Source organism: Schistosoma haematobium, chromosome 1 (assembly GCF_000699445.3).
Source record: "Schistosoma haematobium chromosome 1, whole genome shotgun sequence".
Taxonomy (NCBI): domain Eukaryota; kingdom Metazoa; phylum Platyhelminthes; class Trematoda; order Strigeidida; family Schistosomatidae; genus Schistosoma; species Schistosoma haematobium.
Window position 1 is genome coordinate 48110871 of NC_067196.1, and position 20819 is coordinate 48131689.

Here is a 20819-nt window from a genome sequence, read left to right on the forward strand (position 1 = left end):
ATAAAACTAAAATCGTGAGTAAATCACATATCTAAGAACTTATGAGGTATACAATGATTCTGTGAATGTTGAAATATATTACAAAATGATGTGATCAAATTTTTTATTTATTAATAACAATCTATCTGATGTTTAATTTATTCGAAATTATCAGTATAGGGTTATGGAGATTGTTGAGTTTAGACTGATATCATGAATAAATCAATGTTAGATCAACAGTGAAAACCTAATATGTCCTAGTGTGAGACTCCTCAGAAGTGAACATACAAGATCCTGCACGTGAGACTTGAACCCAGGATCTTCGGTTCAGTGCTTCCAGATTTTCAGTGGCAGTCAAACATTGATCCGTTCATGATATCCATCTAAACTCAGTAATCTCTACAGCTCTATACTGATAATTATCACGTGCTCACTAGTGACTAGCTTCAAGATGGATTTCTTGGAGTTCTAGTGAGAAGCCGTGAGCAGTGGAGTTCAACATTGTCTGTTTTGAGGCACTTTCTCACTGAAAACAATGATGAACGGTGACTCAATGTCATGGATTGGTTAAAGCTAGACATTAGCACTGTTAGATGCCGGCTCAATGATCTAAACGTTAGGTGTTCGCGCGTGAGAGTGAAGGTCCTGTGTTCGAGTCTCGTGTGCGGGATCGTGGATGTGCACTACTGAGGAGTCCCATGCTAGGACGAAATGGCCGTCCAGTATACACCATAAGACAACTAATTAGATTAGAAAAATTATTTGTTTTATAAATCATTTGGAATGTTATTATAGCTTTTATTATCATGTTCATTACTTTTAATGGACTAGATTACATCTATTCTCCTGCAGACCTTTCGTACAAATCCCATAATATTATTATATATTACTCAGTAAAATTGTATGGTGATTAATACAAGCGAAATCCAAACAGCTAGCTGTGTATGAACTTTTTTTAGTAAATTGTATATACTAGTATGTTATTCAATGGTCATATTTTCACAGTGATTTTAATTGATAATTGGTGACTTCTTATACCGAAGCAAGATCCCCTAAGCTCCAGCTGATTTTTGTTAAATAATAATTATAATATTAAACTTGAACAAATAACACTGTGTCGCTCAACTTCGTGGATCAGTTGAAGTTAGACATTAACACTTTTGGATGCCGTCTCAGTGGTCTAGGGTTTAAGCGTTTGCGTGCGAAACTGATAGGTCCTGGGTTCGGATCTCGCGCGGCGGGATCGTGGATGAGCAATGCTGAGGACTCCAACAATAGGACGAAATGGCCATCCCGTGCTTCCAAGTTTTCTATGGTGGTCTTGCTTCAATTGACTCATGATCTCAACTATTAAAATTACTATAATATCCATAAAACCCATTCTGGTACTAATGAACATTGTTCATATTCTATTTTATGGGGAGTCAATCGGATACCATATTTTTCTTGATATTATTGAGATTCGATAGGAAAGTCATTTTTTTATCAAACAACCTTAAATTTAATGAAGTTATCATTCGTTTTTAACTTCAGTCCATCCTTAAAATTCAGGTTTATGTTCCTACATATCTTAGTATTCTTGTTGGACGGTTGATTCTACAAGAAATTAAATAAACCTTATAAATCAGACAGTAAGGATCTGTTAGGCAACTGACATAATATATTTGAGAAATAGCAGTAAACTTGTCATAAAAATGCAAAGACTTTTATATCTTTAAATATACCAGGGACTAAAATAAACTCATATATTTTGCTCAACATTCTGATTCGAGTTTCTTCAAGGCAACGATCAAATTTATTACAGATAAGTGAAATCAAGCGTTAGTAACCCAATATTATAAAACTATTATTACAACTCTTGAAACTCTATTAAATGTTCGTCAGAGAACTCGTAACACCGACATTTTATCATCTCTCAATATTTCGTGATATCTGAGCATTATGACAAACAGAGATTACCATGTCGTTATATTTTCTAGTAAGTTTATGGTAGTACACTTCATGTGGTGGCTTTTCAATGGTTTTAAGTTTTGACGAGTATATTTAAATTAGATTGCTCAGTATTATTCTACAGCTGTGAAACGTCTTATATAAGTAGAAGACATTTATTGGTTCCTAATATTTGATTGCAGACACTACTGAAGTGCTGATTGAGCAGGGAGAAGTCATAATGTTGAAGTTAAACTTAAAAAGCTAAGCATAGTCCCTGACCATCTAATAAGATGGTTGACCTATACAACCATACTCACCAGATGTATTAATATGTAACGGTAGCTAACACAGAAATTAGTTCGAAAAATGCCAATCTCTGTCAAATTAAGTAGACTTATGTTTTCACCAAGTTATACCCTAATACCTCTGTCCATTATATGTAACATCCTTTTCCGCAACAACATAGCCATGCCTGTAATACTTTTCATCCGTCTATATTACGTTTTACTTTTTGGACTGTTTTTCAACTCTCTGGTTTTCTGTTGTTCAGTTATTGTTACGTATTCTAGCACAAAATGATACAAATTTGTATCAAATTGTACAGTTATCATGAACGATTGATCTTTCTTAGTTGGTAAATACTAACATTCTCACAATCCCTAACTTACTCCGTAAATACTAAATATTCGATAATTCTTAAGAAAATTTGTATGTATATTTCTTTTTTTCTTTTACACAATAGATGCAGAAGTAACAATAGTGATAGGAATGCTCAATACGAGAAAATTAGAAAGTGTTCAGCATAACTAGTAGAAATCGTCAACCAGGTCAACAACAATTAGTATTATTTATAAATTTTTCGATTAATCTTTACAATGTTGGTGAAGATAAATGAAAGTTCCTAAATTAATATAAATTTGCATGATGATTATGAGACTGACATGAATGTATAGTTAGAATCGGAAAAAAAACATGATTAAGTGAAAAAATAACTCAGGACTGATTCAGTGCCGCATGTGGAATCGTAGATGCGCACTAATGAGAAGTCTTACACCAAGACAAAGTGACCATTCAGTACTTCCAGGTTTTCAGTGATGGTTTAGCTTAGATCGATTCATGATTTCAATAATCAAAATCAATGAAGCACTTAAAATAAAAACTACAAGTCTCACAGTTACCAATATATCATCAAGTTCCTAAGTCGAAATCCGATGGTTGATATATTTTTACTTCAATCAACTTTATACCATCCTTCTTCCATCTTATATTATCGGTACGCATTTGTCTACCTCCCAACAAGTCACCTCTCTTCATTAGGATCTCAAGACATACAGCTCAAAATATATCATCAAAAGCCACTAGATTGTTATCTTTAAATTGAATATGTTCGGAGATTTCTCTATTTTTAATAAGTTAAAACCATTTAATGGCGAATACTTATGACCAGTTTAATTAAACCCTCAGTTTCATCAGACTGATATGCATATATATTAGCCAATTCACACAAGAGGATCATATTTCACTGGTAGAATAATCGACTTTGACTGAAACTAGGATAGTAAAAATGAGTAAATCACTCTTTATCACAAACTATTAACCTTATTTAACGCAAATGAATGGCCATATTAATTTAACATCATAACTTTCAATAATCGTTATTTTTAGTATTGTGAGGGAATGTAAACCATTTCAAACTTTTCTTTGCATAAAAGGTAAAAATTGGTCTACAAATTTTATTATTAATGTAAGTATATGTAAAAGGATATCATTAGTACCATATAGAATTACATAAAATATCACAGTGGCGAAGAAAAAACAGCAAAAGGTCACGATTGTCTATCATGAAAAATACATTTAAGACCACTACTACTTGTGGTAGTCAACTTCATATTCCCTAAGGTATTTATGTAATCCTGTCAAGTATCCGTCCTACATACCTAACTTATGCTTCATATTTCTTGAAGAAGACGATCATCTTCAAACTATAAAAGTGCAATAATATTTTGTTGCTTGTTTACTTCCGACTCTATTCTATAATGTTCTAATAGGTAAATTGATCATTATATATCACAAAATCATCTAAACTCAACATCAAAAAGTCTTAACAATTAAGAGATGGTTTTCATGAACATAAAATGTCATCATTAATTAACTATGTGACATCTGATGATACTTTGTATATTGTATAATTTATAACTTAGTTCAATAAATCAAGAAAGTACTTAGGACTCACCCAAAAATACCATAAAACCCTGTCTTTGTTAGATTTCAAAATCATGTTAAGGCATCGCGGATGATGAACATGAATCTTTTTTTTCATCACTTTAACTATTATGCTCTTTTAGTATTTTTTTTTCAATAAATTTAATTTTCACTGAAATATTAACATTTTCTCTTTTTGAAAATAATTGTCGAACTATTTACGAACGTGCCAATAGAAACACATACATATAACTAATTCCATCTTTATTCACTAAACATTTTCAACAAACAGTTATACAACCATTATGAATGCATGTTTTTGATTTATGATAGAATAAAAAGTTAATAAAGATAAACAGGTTGAGATATACAATTTATCAGAAGGGGTTTTGTAGATATTATAGTAATTTCAATGGCTGAGTTAGTTGAAGTTAGATTGTTGTTGCCACCTTGACGTGGTGGTTGGGCTTGCCTATCGTGATGAAACAGTCGAGCTATACTGGCTGGAACAATCATTCCTCAAAGTCCTACCATGTCAGACAGGTCGGTTGAAGAGCGGTAAGACTAAAAGCAACAAACCCAAGGTCCGAAGGTGAAGTCGTACTGCTGACTGTACAGAGGTGTGACAGCAGTAAGGTGTTTTCTTCAGACAACCAGCCTGACAGCAATTCTGCCTTCTCACAAGGAGGATTGGGGTTAGAAAAGGTTGACCCTAAAAATGCACAACTCTCCTTATCCCACGGATATCCGTCTCCGGCAGTAAAGTCTCAACAAGTACGGAGCTAGCACGAAAATTACTCACAAAAAGGTCGTGTGTGACCGACCTCAAGCAGTTGTCCCTTGGGCACTGCGGTCACGCTCTCAGGTCATTAAGACCACCTCTAATCCGATTTCTTTTTCAGATACCCCTAGAAGAACCCTTCCACGGTGTGAGCAACCGGGAAGTCATAACCGCCCTCATATCTCTAACAGCACTTACGACCACTACATTCATAATCAACCTCCTTCTTCAGTCCCTGTTATTTCAACACTAAAAAAATTCCCATTTTGGCTTCCTCCTCAAGTATCACCATGGCCAACGATTCTAGTGTACAAAACACTGTCCCAGGTCTACTGAAACCTCGCTCCAAACTACACATTGGAGCCTTCAACGTACGCACCCTATGTCAAATCGGTCAACAGGCTTCCTTGTCTAGAACCCTAGAATCTCGTACCATTGATGTATGCTATGTCTCCGAAACACGCATACAGGATCCTAGTGTGGTCATTCACTCGACCTCACCTCGCCAAACAGAGAGCCGCCGAGATACAGCCTCCGTGTATGTGGCGACCCGATGGCTAGTTCTCGTGCATTGTCAGGTGTAGGCATAGCACTAAGTACGATGGCAGAACAAGCATTGCTAGAGTGGATCCCTGTTAACAGTTGTCTATGTGCTGTTAGGCTAAACGGCTCCGTAAGAACTTGGGAGGATAGGGACACACTTCGTTGCCTTTTCGTCGATTCTGCCTAGGCTCCCACTGACTGCAGCGCGGATGAAATGAAAGATGACTTCTGAACTTCTTCAGAAAGCTAAACACTCAGACATAGTACTTGTAGCAGATGACTTTGATGCCCAAGTAGGTAGCTTAAACCAAACAGAAAGACATTTAGGTGAGCATTTTGGTATTCCAGCTATCTGCTGCAACTGTGCTCGGAAAATAGTTTATTTTTTGCAAGTACTAATTTTAAGCATAAGGAGACACATCGTCTAACATGGCGACCCCGTGCACCAAACCAACGATGGACTCAAATAGATCCTATTGCCATCAGTCATCGTTGAAGAGGGTCAATAGAAGATTGTTGCTCATCCTGGATCACCTGCTTGCACTCTGACCATGCTCTAATACAGGCACGCATCTGCTAGCGCCTCTCTGGGAGCAGAAAAGCCACACTAAGAAGACCCATTAGAATTGAACTGAGTAACAAGAAAATCAAAAGTAGGTTCCAGGAACAACTGAGGTCAGAATTAGGTAGTTCTGAAAAAGAAGCTAACCCAGATGTTGCTTAAGAACATATACAAACGGCTGTGGAAACAGCAGCAACATCTATTAGTGATTGAAACCAAATGGTGACGAAAAGCCAATCGATTTCCGCTAAGTTTATTGTACTGATGGATTCTCGTAAACTCATCCCATCAGCCCCCGAACACGATGATGAGCGAAAGCAAATCAGATCTAGGTTAAGCAAAAGTCTAAGGAACGACCGTGAGCAGTGGTGGGCATCGAAAGCAAAGAGATGGAAAAGGCGGCGTCTGTAGGTTACACCAGACAGCTCTTCAGACTCATAAAAGAAACTGGAACTAAAAAGTCAAGTGTAAGTGAGAATATCTCGGAAAAAGACGACACTTTCCTGCTCAGTCCAGACGTTTAGAACGATGGTCGGAACACCTAAAGGAGCAGTTCAACTGGCCTTCAGATACTCTAAGACTACCCACCATTCCCAGATGGTGTGAATGGAACATTGAAATAGGTCCCCCAACTCTAACTGAAGTTCATAAGGCCATAGCTAATCTGAGACGACGAAGGGCAGCTGGTCCAGATCGATTGACTCCAGAAGTCTTTAAGTATGGCGGTACAATTTTAGCGACTAGGTTCATTAATATTTTAGCTAAGATCTGGGAGTTGGACGTTATCTCATCTGGCTGGTCGTAATCGCTTATTGTCCCGATACATAAAGGATCAAAATCATTCTGTGAAAACCACAGAGGGATTAGTTTAACTAATATAGCATCTAAAATACTAGCCTCAGTAATTTTCAGACGCTTAACTAAGACCCGTGAACTGCAAACACGAGAGAATCAAGTTGGCTTCAGACATGGTCGTGGCTGCATCGACCACATATTCACCATTCGTCAGGTTCTAGAACATAGGCATACTTACCGGCGTCCGACAATGGTGGTCTTTCTTGACTTGAAAGCAGCATTTGACACAGTAGACCGCGATATTCTGTGGCAGTATCTGTCATTGAAAGGCGTACCTCAGAAGTATATAAACCTTGTGAAGGCTCTTTACTCGAACACTACTAATCGAGTCAGAGCTTATGGTGAACTGTCATCTACTTTTGCAACCTCAAGTGGTGTCCGTCAAGGCTGACCACTTTCTTCATTTTTGTTTAACATCATCAGAGACCTATTGATGGAAATAATATTCTCGTCGACTGAACTCTCGGGTATTGATCTCCATCCAGGAGGTCCACTTATCGACTTAGAATACGCAGATGACATAGTCCTGTTTGGTGAAGACGCTGATAAAATGCAGTCTTCTGGTAGCACTAAGCAACAATGCCAGAATGTTTGGAATGCGCTTCTCTCCCTCTAAATGCAAGTTGTTGCTTCAGGACTGGTCTGCGTCAACACCTGAACTAAGGATAGGGAGTGAAGTAGTGGAACGCGTTGACAACTTCACTTATCTTGGAAGTCTGATCAGCCCTAATGAGTTGGTGTTTGACGAAATCTCAGCACGGATTCGAAAAGCTCGCTTGGCTTTTGCCAACTGACATCACCTATGGCGAAGGCGAGATATCCGTCTACCAATAAAACGACGAGTATACTGCGCGACAGTCCGTTCTGTTTTAATTTACGGCAGCGAAACATGGTCATTAAGAGTAGAAGACACTCGTAAGCTACTAGCATTTGACCACAGATGCCTCAGAAATATTGCTCGCATCTTATGGGATCACCGGGTAAGTAATAGTGAGGTTAGACACAGGGTATTAGGGAAGGATGGTAAATCAGTTGATAAGGTTGTGAATCTTCATCGACTGAGATGGTCGGGTCACGTGTTACGTATGCCTGAACACCAATTACCACGACGTGCAATGCTAACCGGCGTTCGGGATGGTTGGAAGAAAGTCAGGGGCGGCCAAACAAAAACGTGGCATCAGTGCTTGAAGTCACTAACTTCTAGTCTGAGCCATGTTGGTAGATGCGGACTACTTGGTTGGGGTCCGCGTGACTATCGTAACCAATGGTTGGAGACTCTTGGTGACATGGCTCAGAATCGATCACAATGGCGTCGGTGTATACACTCTCTATCTTCCCTTAAACTAAGAGATTAAAATTGCTTCATATCTTTCTTTTTACGAACTAATTCTTTCTTCCTGTACTATATCCTTATTGCAATCTTTCTTTTATATATTACAACCTCTGAATTAACTACTTTTATGAATCCGGTGTCCATCTTGTTGTGTTAATGTGGCATGGCAACTTGGACCGATGCATAAATGTGCCTGGTCCTACGTTGTAACTGACTGACTGAGATCACCATGGATGCCGGCTCGCACGTGAGACTGGTAGGTCCTAGGTCCAAATCTCGCGAGGCGGGATCGTGGGTGCGCACTGCTGAGGAGTCGCACAATAGGACGAAACGGCCGTCCAGTACTTCCAGGGTCCCTATAATGGTCTAGCTTCAACTGACAATTGATCTCAACCATTGAAAGATATACAATTTACGCTAATTTATTTTTAATAATATTCTGATAAAACTTCGGTGAAAATACATCCCACATAGTTGATAATTTTGGTACAAAATCACTTAAATTACTAAATATACCTAAAAATACAAATTATAAATGAATATACACGCAGTTCAGTAATCAAGCACCGGCTTCTAAAAGTCATACGGAAGCGGAAAGGTTTGGATTTACAATTGTGATTAAAAGTCAATTGTTTTATTAACTAGTGATGGCACTGATCAATAACCTAATACTTGAACACTTGAGTTCATCAATTAAAAAGATTAATTGATTTCAATATGACGAGAAATTCGGAAACAAACGAAATATTTGCAAATGAATAAAAGTAGTAGCTATTTCAATATAAATTAAAAATACTGACGACTATCAGTTTGTTTCTTTTTCCAAAACAAAAAGAAACAAACGTAAGGTCCCTCTGTTCTGTGATCAACAGAATATGAATGGTTAATTAACTGACCGTCATATATATATATATATAACTTTTCCCCGGCAAAAAAATGCAATAAACAAGGAAAACTTAATTAATTTATTTAATTTTCTTCGAATGATTAATAGATTAAGAAAAAACAGTATTAAACTATAGAACAATTCAGTATATTGTCATCGTAATATCACTAAAAAATTAGAACTAGTATATGTCAAATTCGTACAATTAATTTCTTTTTCATAAGAAACCAATAGAAACAAAAGAAGGAGATATACAACTTCACTCGATAATTCAATTTCAAATGATTTACCGAAAGAAATGAGGGAAAAGAGACTAAGAAAAATTAAAAAAATCAAGCACTCTTAAATAGAATCAATAATGGATTGATGATTAATTAAAGGTTGAAAACATGCCTGATGTTCTAATTTAGCAGCGAGTGATAACAGTTGACATTCTGAAAAGTATGGTCCAATTAATTGTAAACTAATTGGTAATCCACGTGTAGATGATAGACCGACAGGAAATGAAATTGCAGGTAATCCGGACAAATTTACAGCTACTGTACATACATCATCAAGTGTAGTACGTGTTCGATTGTCGAGTTTGGAAAATTCATCTATACTAATAGGTAAACTAGGTGATACTGGTGTTAATATAAAATCAACTGATTCAAAAACCTGAAAATACCAACATCGATAAAAAGCTTAATTATATGTGAAGTCTAATAATAGTAAAAATTATATTCTACATCAAAAGTCAACAATTTGGGATACCTGTTTCTGTCATCTCGATATTTCAACACGTTATCTGTTTTTGTTTGTTTTAGCACATCATTACGTCTATTAATCGCATAACCATTTTAGGCGCGTCTATGAAAAGTTTACGACCTTTCGCTATACAGGTTACAAAAACGTATAATCAGAGGCATCATGGTGATTAGCAATATGCATTTTAAAAAATGAATATTATTCAGATGTCGATTCCTGAACTGGCGATCACTTAGTATTTATCGCCAGGGTCGATCAAGAAATAAGGAAAGGAAACTTGTTGAAATACTTTGTGATGAGAGTTCTATATTGTACCAAAAATATAATATTAAATAAAGCCATTAATAATGATATTAATTAAACAATGTTTTTGATAACACGCTAACTATATAATTAATGTGACACAATGGGCTAAAACTCATGTGGTGTTATGTAGAATTTCTGGTTTTCTTATATCGATGAAGTACATTTGTTAGCACAAAAATCTAGACATTACCTTCATAAAATCTTCCTTGATCAAACGCCATAGACGTCGTGCAGCAGCTAAATGTCGACACTGTTGATCTCGAAGAAGAAAGAAATTACCAGCGAAAATTCTGCCTTGAACAACATCACCGAAACCTAATGAACGAGTAGCAGAGTATTGTGTCACCGTATTTTTCAGAAATGAATCTTCATGATAGTTGGATAACTTCGTTGTGGAAAATCCATACTTTAACCCATCGTATCTGAATAGAAATTAATTAGATCATTAAAAAGCAGAACAGATTCCTAGTAAGTCGATATTTGCTTATTTATGAAGAGAAAATTTAATACTCTCAACCCTGACGGACAAAAAAAGATTACTTATAACAGTGAATCTAATTGTCAACCGAGAATTTCGTTTGCATATAAAGTAATACAACAATTATACAGTTCGACCAGATTCACATGCCGCAATACAGATAACACTCATAAATCCCAGACCCTTACATTATTGAAAAGTTCATGTGATCCGTTTTAATTATTAATTGAAAATAGTTTTTACTAAACGTTGGTACACAATCATGAAAGCAAGATCGTGTTGAACATCTATTCCAATTTATCCTGGAAATTCTTAGCAGCACCCAGCTATGAACATTAACAGTCCACAATATTAATAATCTATAACGGTAAGAAATCAATAACCCATAGAAAAGAATATTTTCGGAATGAAGTGTAATTTGAAATTACCTGGCCATGTTTGATGCTACTTCTGTCGCACACAAAACTGAATACACAGTTGTGGCCATAGGTGTATGAGGTAATCTGACTAACTGTACAAGACAGGATAAATGATCAGCTAACCAACCGGCAACAGTGTCCCACATGGAACATATCTCCTCTTGAAGACCAGGAACATGATACTCTAACGGGATACCTATGCGTAGCGGAGCGTCCTTGGAAGCAGAATCTAAATCACCTTTGGCAAGAGCTTGCAATTCATTGTACATACGAGTCAGAAAAGAGTGTGGAAGTTGAGAACATGTGGCATCACCTATTCGTGCAAAGTTATTTATGGGGGATAGCCAACTTGTTAAAACACAAGCCACATCGCTGACAGATGGTGCAATGATGGCAGGTACGTCTAAAGTGTTTACTAATGGGATAAGACCATGACGAGAGAGTAAAGTATATGTTGGCTTTAAACCAACAACTCCACAATAAGCAGCAGGTAATCGTGCTGAACCACCAGTATCCGAAGCAACGCTAGCCAAGCAAAGACCAGCAGCAACTGCAGCAGCACTACCTCCAGAACTACCTCCCGAGATAAGACGAATTTCGCTAGCTGCTTTTTCAGACCATGGATTAACAACAGGACCAGCAACTGCACTATCTGTAGATCCACAACCCATTGCGAACTCATCCATATTTGACTTCCCGATAATAAAAGCTCCTGAATGAAGAAGAGATGATACAACCTGGAGAAGTCATTTGAAAGAGACAAGGAATCAAACAAAAATATTCCAGCAAATAGCTGTTTAAAATGTTTAAATAAGCAGAACTACAATTTGAAATACAAACTGACATTTGAGTGTGGTGACTGAATAACATCTAAGCTCTATATTGATTCGTATGTATAAATTAACATTTTGATGCTCTTGGTTATTTACTTTCGTAAATTCAGTAAAAACTAACCGGGAAAATTTAACAATATACAAACTATATAGTACGATAATGCCACTTAGTTATTAATAATTGCTAGTACGAATAGGTTGTTTTTGTTACTTGAAAGTAACGTATCCAAAACTATCCCGAAATAAAGCAGAGAATTCGATAAATGACCACTTAATTAACATAAACACTAATCACTTTGTCGAATGATACAAAGTACACTCTCGGTGATTTCTGCACTGAATTAGCTGTGCTAAGCAGTTTGATGAGGACTAAAGATCAGTGTAAGTAGCGTATAACTATTTACATCCTTACGTTTAATGGGATTTGAAATAATATCACGGTTTTCAAAAAGGATAACTGTATGTAAAGAACAAGTTAGTCTCATATGAAATGTACGTGCTTTTATTCACACAAAAGTTCATGAATCATTTCATCTTGAAGTTTTGAACAATTGCAGACACATAATAAAAGTAACTGGCTATAATAAAACTAAATTAACGTATCGTGTAACCTTATTCTCTGAATACATTTTATTTTATCTTTTGATATATGTCAAATTCAAACGACTGAAAACTTTGAAATCATAAAAATATCACGAAGTTTCTAAGCGATGGTTTAACATGCTCCCCCAACTATGAGGTTTGAGAAATTCTGTATCGATTGTGGATACAACGTACATAGCTTGGAAATGCCTGTGGTTATAAAATGTATACGTTCTTAAGCGACCTACAGTTGAAAAACTATGCTTTTATAATTAGGTTTGAATACGGCAGTAATGTATACCATTTCTGTGGAAAAACTTCAACGTTTTGTGGAGAGATATTATAGTACTTGAACATAGATTGTTTAATTTTATTAGAAGAATTGTAAAAATATATCTACTTCAACTTTCTCAACACCCTTTATCCTACATATTGATACCTTAATGAAATAAGAAAGGGTGAGTATATATTTCGATAAAATTGGCTTGACAGAAACGTTTAGTCCATTAATAAATGACCAGCAATAGTGTTTTCGTTAACTGTTCAGGATTTATCATTTTATTTGAACCCAACATTCAACAACAGATGTCAATCAAAAGACTGGTACGAGTGTAGTGGAAAAATTGCAACACCTAGAAATGAACACATTAATTTAAAAAATATAGGAAAATACTGAATTTAGTCTGTCTAATTTCTAAACAAATACAAGATTGAACTAATGATTTTCAAATTTAAGCATTTTTAACTTACAGCAGCATCATATGGTGAACAAAAGTTTTCCAGTGATTTAGAAGCACATGTTGTTTTTAGAGGTAGTCTACGATAATTGACACATAAATTATCTTTTACAACCACCGGTACGGAAGTCATCAAATTGGGAGTATCTGGATTTGTAACTGAACTCTTTGGCATAATCTCGGATAAGCTACTCAGTATTGAATTGGTAGGAGGAAGACCAAGTTTGGACACAGATAAACCATCTTTAACACCTTGCATATCGGCTTGGATACGACTAATAAATACGCGCCAAACATCCTCAGGATTAATACGTTTAGAAAGCAGTGAAGAATGAAGATGGTATATACAGCTGCGTGACATTGAAGCCTCGGTATAAAAACTGGAAATATATGACAACTCGAAAGTATTAATACATTCAACAAATTTATGAGCTAGTAAACGAAAAATCAGAGTAGCACTTCACATAAAAGCTTAAACGAAAGAAACCGTTATATGAGTGTTTCTACGACGCAATTATAAGCTAATAACTAGACTAGAAGGAAATAATTGAGATTCGAAGCCATATTAATTTTACCTATACTTAGAAAAGTAAGATGCATCAAAGACTTATAAACAATAAGTTCTTAATACATCCTTCTTATCATCTACGAAATCGTTAATAAGAGATACACAGTTTAGTGATTGAAACACTGGTTTAAATCCAATTCAACTGAACAATGTTTAATTATCTAATAATATTCCATATAATGATATTTCACAATCCCATTTATAACTATTTCCTGTTAGTCTTGAATGGCAAGTACCAATGTTTAGCAGGATATTCAGGCTATAAATAGTAAACTTACAATCCAAAAAAGTGAACAACAAACCACAAACACGAAATTTTAAAAAAAAATATCAAGTTACGCGTAGGTGTTTAAAGGTAAGTTTAGATATTATTAACTGAGTTAACATAGACAGTATTAGTAAGCTCTTATTTTTAAGATCATATGACACATACGCAACAATAAAAACATGAAGGCATATTTTGACCAGCCATATACAACTTACAAAAAACGCTATTACGTCTCTCACTAATGAAGTATACACCTAAGAAACAATAAGAATGTAGTGTAAGCCAAAAATATCATCAGTCCAAAGTTCAAACAAAATTATGGATCCCTAATCAGGTTGGAAGTATATGTATTGAATAGTCCGGAAAAAGCTTACGATTCCCAATTGGTTGAGAATCTAAACAAGATGTACAGTTTGTTGTTAACTAGAACAAGAAACATTACTATCAAAACCATGAAAATTTCCTAAAAGAAACTCCATGAAAACACACATAACGTAGAAATTCTAGCCATCAATAAAAATTTATAAACACGACCAGTTAAGGAAGTAGTTTATACATGACCCATTACATGAAAAGATTCGTAATACAATACCATAGTTAACTTTAGTTCTCTGGTTTTCTGCACATGAAAAACAAGTTAATATGTTCTATTTCAAAGAATTAAATCAATCAAATGTGTGAAGTTGTGCGGGATAAAACTTTATTTTGGACAGTTGGAAACTCAGTTTATTATCTTTATGTATAAAGTAGACTTCGATTTGACAGCTAACCAACTAGATAGTTTCGAAATCAAGAGCCGTGTACCATTATTTTTTGTCTGAGTATGACGGGCAAACTTAAGTGACTGAGTTTTAAACTTGTGTTGAAATAATAATCATAATTACCTTCCTTTTGCCCACCAAATATCTATTCAGTTCCCCTAAGTAACCGTAAATTCACAGCTTACTTGTGAACAAATTAGCTTTATGTTTAGTGAAAATTTACACCGTCGTTAGAATATTTTAGCATAAATACGAGGAATCATTAGAACTTACAATACCACGAGACCATTATTAGAATGCCAGCAAAAAATAGCCAAGTACTTTGGAAGCATTAACATTCCCCATTACTCAACAACCACGTTAACTCATTTACTAACAAAAAGTTTATACACTCAACTTTGAGTCAAGTGTTTATTGTGTAAAGGCTGATGATTCTACGCGGGTGCTCCACTCAAAGTAGATGAAAGCAGTATTCGAATCTGTAACTTATCGATTGAAAGATAAGTACTTCAACCACTAAACCACCGTTTTACCGATTATATATGCCAATCTATACACAGCAGGATGTGAAGAACCTAAGAGTTATAAATATTCATTCAAATGAAATCAAGATTTCACCATAACAAAGGAAAAATGAGTCCTTATTGTTTACATATGTTACCTGATCTCAGCATTATCTACATGGCGTAACCACAGAATATGACCAATCATTAGCAGATAAACTAATTCATCATAAGGGAGCCAAGTTTCCCAGATGTGGGACAGAGCTTCTCGGACACGATTCATAAGTGTAATGAATGAAAGTCAATTACAGACAACGTGGCTCTGGAATATTTCCGAGTTAACAAGTAGTTAACTCATATAAACAATGCTGATTTTCGCACACATTATGTGAGACGCCTGGGGATGAGTCTGGCAATGATTTCACTATACAATGGTTGGACATTTTTGTCAAAATCTTCACCCAACATACGTTGGTCACAATCAACACAGACTGCTACAAATGTATGTCAGTCCAAGTTGTCATGTTAAATTAACACGAAGGGAGAAAATTAAAAACATGAATTGTAAACGACGCTTAACTAAGACCCGTGAACTGCAAACACGAGAGAATCAAGTTGGCTTCAGACATGGTCGTGGCTGCATCGACCACATATTCACCATTCGTCAGGTTCTAGAACATAGGCATACTTACCGGCGTCCGACAATGATGGTCTTTCTTGACTTGAAAGCAGCATTTGACACAGTAGACCGCGATATTCTGTGGCAGTATCTGTCATTGAAAGGCGTACCTCAGAAGTATATAAACCTTGTGAAGGCTCTTTACTCGAACACTACTAATCGAGTCAGAGCTTATGGTGAACTGTCATCTACTTTTGCAACCTCAAGTGGTGTCCGTCAAGGCTGACCACTTTCTTCATTTTTGTTTAACATCATCAGAGACCTATTGATGGAAATAATATTCTCGTCGACTGAACTCTCGGGTATTGATCTCCATCCAGGAGGTCCACTTATCGACTTAGAATACGCAGATGACATAGTCCTGTTTGGTGAAGACGCTGATAAAATGCAGTCTTCTGGTAGCACTAAGCAACAATGCCAGAATGTTTGGAATGCGCTTCTCTCCCTCTAAATGCAAGTTGTTGCTTCAGGACTGGTCTGCGTCAACACCTGAACTAAGGATAGGGAGTGAAGTAGTGGAACGCGTTGACAACTTCACTTATCTTGGAAGTCTGATCAGCCCTAATGAGTTGGTGTTTGACGAAATCTCAGCACGGATTCGAAAAGCTCGCTTGGCTTTTGCCAACTGACATCACCTATGGCGAAGGCGAGATATCCGTCTACCAATAAAACGACGAGTATACTGCGCGACAGTCCGTTCTGTTTTAATTTACGGCAGCGAAACATGGTCATTAAGAGTAGAAGACACTCGTAAGCTACTAGCATTTGACCACAGATGCCTCAGAAATATTGCTCGCATCTTATGGGATCACCGGGTAAGTAATAGTGAGGTTAGACACAGGGTATTAGGGAAGGATGGTAAATCAGTTGATAAGGTTGTGAATCTTCATCGACTGAGATGGTCGGGTCACGTGTTACGTATGCCTGAACACCAATTACCACGACGTGCAATGCTAACCGGCGTTCGGGATGGTTGGAAGAAAGTCAGGGGCGGCCAAACAAAAACGTGGCATCAGTGCTTGAAGTCACTAACTTCTAGTCTGAGCCATGTTGGTAGATGCGGACTACTTGGTTGGGGTCCGCGTGACTATCGTAACCAATGGTTGGAGACTCTTGGTGACATGGCTCAGAATCGATCACAATGGCGTCGGTGTATACACTCTCTATCTTCCCTTAAACTAAGAGATTAAAATTGCTTCATATCTTTCTTTTTACGAACTAATTCTTTCTTCCTGTACTATATCCTTATTGCAATCTTTCTTTTATATATTACAACCTCTGAATTAACTACTTTTATGAATCCGGTGTCCATCTTGTTGTGTTAATGTGGCATGGCAACTTGGACCGATGCATAAATGTGCCTGGTCCTACGTTGTAGCTGACTGACTGACTGACTGAAACGAGCTGAAAGGACAGTTTTAATGACTAAACACTGGGCGGGGATACTACTGAGAAAGATGTGAATTCGAGGAATAGTAAGTACGAACTAATATCGGAACTCGAGACTCAGAGGAAAATAAGTAGTGATTGGATCTGTACCACTGACCAGTCCCAAGCCAAGTCACCAAGTTTGCAGCCACTGGTCACGATTACTGCACCAAGCTCCAAGAGTTAGCTTGAAATTACCAACACAGCCGCAGTAGTCAATGGTTTCATCATCCGGTTCTATATCTTGGTCACCCTAGTTCTCTTACAACATCGTAATTCGAAGTACATAATGGTTAGCCACACAGGTTTCAAGTCGATGAAGATTCACAGTAGATATTCCGTCTTTGCTTAGCATCTTAAACAACCTCAGCCTCACACACTCCTTAATCACAGGATACGTTGGGAATACTTTGGAGACAGCTTTGATCAGAATTATAGTCTACCCCTATATTCTCTTCATAGACCATATTCATAGTCATATAGTAATACAGAATGGAGTGCTGGGCAGTATACTCGCTCTCTTAATAGGTTGAAAGAAACCTCACTCGCGCCACAATCGATTCAAAGTAAACTCCTTGTGATAATTATGTTTTGGAAACGTCCTACTCCCTGAAATGGATGGTTTAGTCATCGAGCTACCGTTACTTACTCTTTTCCGAAGTATGTACTGAAAATATTATTTTTAAAAAAGACAATGAAAGCTTCACGATTAAACAAACCAGTACAACGAACAAAAACTTGGAATTTTCCTCCTGAGCTGCCAGCAGTCTATAATCTCAAATGCAATGGGACTGCCCCTTTTTAGATTGCCATGGTTTGTGTGAGGTATAACGCTAATTAGGAGCGACAATAAGACAAGAAACTGCCACTCAGTCTCTAACCTTAGAGCTTAATCCTTATGGGGGATGAAGTATAATAAGAAGTATTCTCTTGATGACTAAGGTTAATATGCTATCAATTACTTTGGGATCATGTAGTTCATATCAACAAGTTGTCTAAAACTTGTTTGCAAGCACAAAAGTGAAAGGGTTCACTTCTACTTAAGAGCAACTGTGACAAGAATTAGAAAACGGTAAGGGGAACTCACTGGAGACATGAATGCCCACAAGTACAGTATGCTACTGCAATAAAAATGTGCACCCGTGGGCTAAAAAGGTAATTACGCTTTTCTGCATATATCTAAATTCCTTATAACACTGAGATTTGCATTTAATATACGGCTGTCAAATGTTTGGAATAAATAAGAGCTAAAACTAGGAATTGACACCAAGCATTTTTGAAAAAACTTAAAATTGACCGAAGTCAAGTAAGTTAACTCGACTGCAGGCAAGCATCCCTCGACTAAACATATTGCATGACTGTTAAGGAGATTAACTATTTAACAGGTGAGATTAGCTTAAAACTATTAAAAATGGTCATAGATTAAATAGTGGATTGTTTCTACAGCAACGAAAACTTGTTGATTCGATCAAGCAAAATCAAGTAGAAGTTTAACGACCAGTCGATTCCTAGCAAAACTCTAATGACCGCATTGAATCTTAATCCCAAAAGTATTAATCTTAAAACAATGAGATTCTCACCGGTCACTAAGACTATATTGTTAATGAACGACGTGTAATTTAATGACAGGAAAATTGACATTACTAAATGAAACTGAAAATGATTACACTGCAGTTTGTATAATGATCAAAAATAAAAATAAGCAGACAGACAGTTTTCACTCCACTAAATCGAGAATGCGGTTCAAAAGAAACAAATATATATTTTTGGCAACAAAATTAATCTAAATCATCATCGTCGAAAGGGTCATAGCCGAAATCTAGAAAAAAGTATTTACTGAAGATATGAACTACCTCGACGAAAATCAGCATGAAGGTCTGGGGCTCGTTCGCTAGATATTGTACATGTTATGTCCTGGAAAAATAAAAGGTTTATTAGCAACTTACTTCATCCATCATCCCTTGAGATGCATAATCTAAACCCTCATCAACTGGCTGCATCCTTCAAAAGCTCGTAGAACGAAGTATTATCAACTGCGTGGTTGAAATAAATATAAATTTTTAAAGATATTTGAAATTTAACACCATAAAAGTAATAATAGTAGATCTGAAACAAGATCACGCACTAAATATGACAGATGAACTTGAGTGATTCTACCCAGCCGTTCAGACGAAGCAAGCTGCTAGCTTATCTGTTGGAAGGAGACTGCTTTAGCGGTCAGCCATAGCTTTACACTCGTGTCATGTTTTGCTTGATGATTTTGTGGGTTTGTTCTAGTTAGATCTTACACAAACACCATACGAAAAAGATATTAGAGGTACATGGTATTGAGTAGAGGATGTTCAAGCCAACCCAACCACAATACGACCTATTTGACACAAAATACACGTGCTCAGAAAGTAGGCAGGTAAAGTGAGAAACTTACAAAAGTCTTCGTCGTCTGCAAGCAACCTTTGACCTTGAGAACAAATAAACAGCAACTAGAACTTCAACCCTCAATTAGTGAAAGCGACTTGATAAGTGGAAGCTAAGCTAGATACTGTTCAGATGAACAATAAACCAAGAGCTACTGTTAGCCACGACTTGATGATCACTCCCTACTATTATACAATGGCTGTGGAGTTTTAGAACTCTCTGGCCAATATGTACAGTGTTTAGCAACATATTTGTTAAAACCACTTCGATTTTGTATACAGGGTTCATCCAATGCATGTCAGCAGACTGTGAATTTGCTGACAAGCAGCCATAACAAATGTTGTGATGTATTATGTAGCTTGTGAGCTCAAAATAGCCGGAAGGGAAGAGACTGACTTAAATATGACCTTAACAAATGCCATCGAGTACACTCCAAACTTACCGATATGGATGATATCTCAGACAAGGCAGGTGATACGACAGAAGCCCATCGAGGAGAAAACAGGGTAAATGTGCCCTGCACACTCCCAAGAAAGAGGGTTCGATTAACTAGTCTTGCTTTAACTGCAGTCATTTGAGTTTTATTCGATATAATATCAGTACCCTGGAGTGAAAGTCCCCAAATCAATGAATGAACTGCTTGCTCATGAACAATTTTTAAGAATCCTATGCTGAAACAAAGCAGCTGTTCAGTGCATCCTCATTTCCGACGGTCGTTTAATTAAAGTCAACATTCAATGAACCCTTTATGTTAAGAAGTTGTTTACACAAGGGATGGGTATATACCAGTGATACTAACTGGGCACTTTAAACCCTACCATATCGTTGTTTCCACACCTTAATCTCTATCATATCTAAAAGTGACTCCGTGCTTCAAAAACTTTAGTTGTAGTAGTTCTATAAGAAAAGATATTAAATTTCCACCACATTTTTGACAGCAGAATAAGTATTTATTTCGAAGTAACCAAGGAGCAGTTAACCGTGTAGTTCATGTGCACTACAATCAAAACCTTGGGCTAGCC

The 20819-nt window shown here is 36.6% G+C and overlaps 1 protein-coding gene across 2 annotated transcripts; it reads right to left on the reverse strand.

The window, feature by feature from the left end:
* Window positions 1-6563: 6563 nt before the first annotated feature.
* Window positions 6564-20438, reverse strand: QRSL1_1 (Glu-AdT subunit A). 2 transcript variants are annotated; one of them, XM_051208895.1, is made up of 7 exons: window positions 19808-20438; window positions 19329-19415; window positions 19236-19296; window positions 13189-13555; window positions 11033-11760; window positions 10317-10548; window positions 9130-9730 (listed from the first exon to the last, which is right to left on the reverse strand). In XM_051208895.1, the coding sequence occupies exons 4-7, from the start codon at window positions 13534-13536 to the stop codon at window positions 9416-9418; spliced, it is 1623 nt and encodes a 540-aa protein (XP_051074302.1). In that variant the 5' UTR covers window positions 13537-13555; window positions 19236-19296; window positions 19329-19415; window positions 19808-20438; the 3' UTR covers window positions 9130-9415. The 2 variants fall into 2 exon arrangements, with proteins under 2 accessions (XP_051074301.1, XP_051074302.1); XM_051208894.1 differs by having other exon boundaries at window positions 6564-19201.
* Between the last annotated feature and the right edge of the window lie 381 nt (window positions 20439-20819).

Excerpts from the sequence above, each read along its gene's own strand:
- QRSL1_1 (XM_051208895.1), bottom strand. The coding sequence starts at position 13,536 with ATGTCACGCAGCTGTATATACCATCTTCATTCTTCACTGCTTTCTAAA. Across the intron at positions 11,761-13,188 it reads GTTCACCATATGATGCTGCT|GTTGTATCATCTCTTCTTCA; the intron begins GTAAGTTAAAAA and ends TGACTTCTCCAG. Across the intron at positions 9,731-10,316 it reads TCAAGGAAGATTTTATGAAG|GTTTTTGAATCAGTTGATTT; the intron begins GTAATGTCTAGA and ends TGGTATTTTCAG.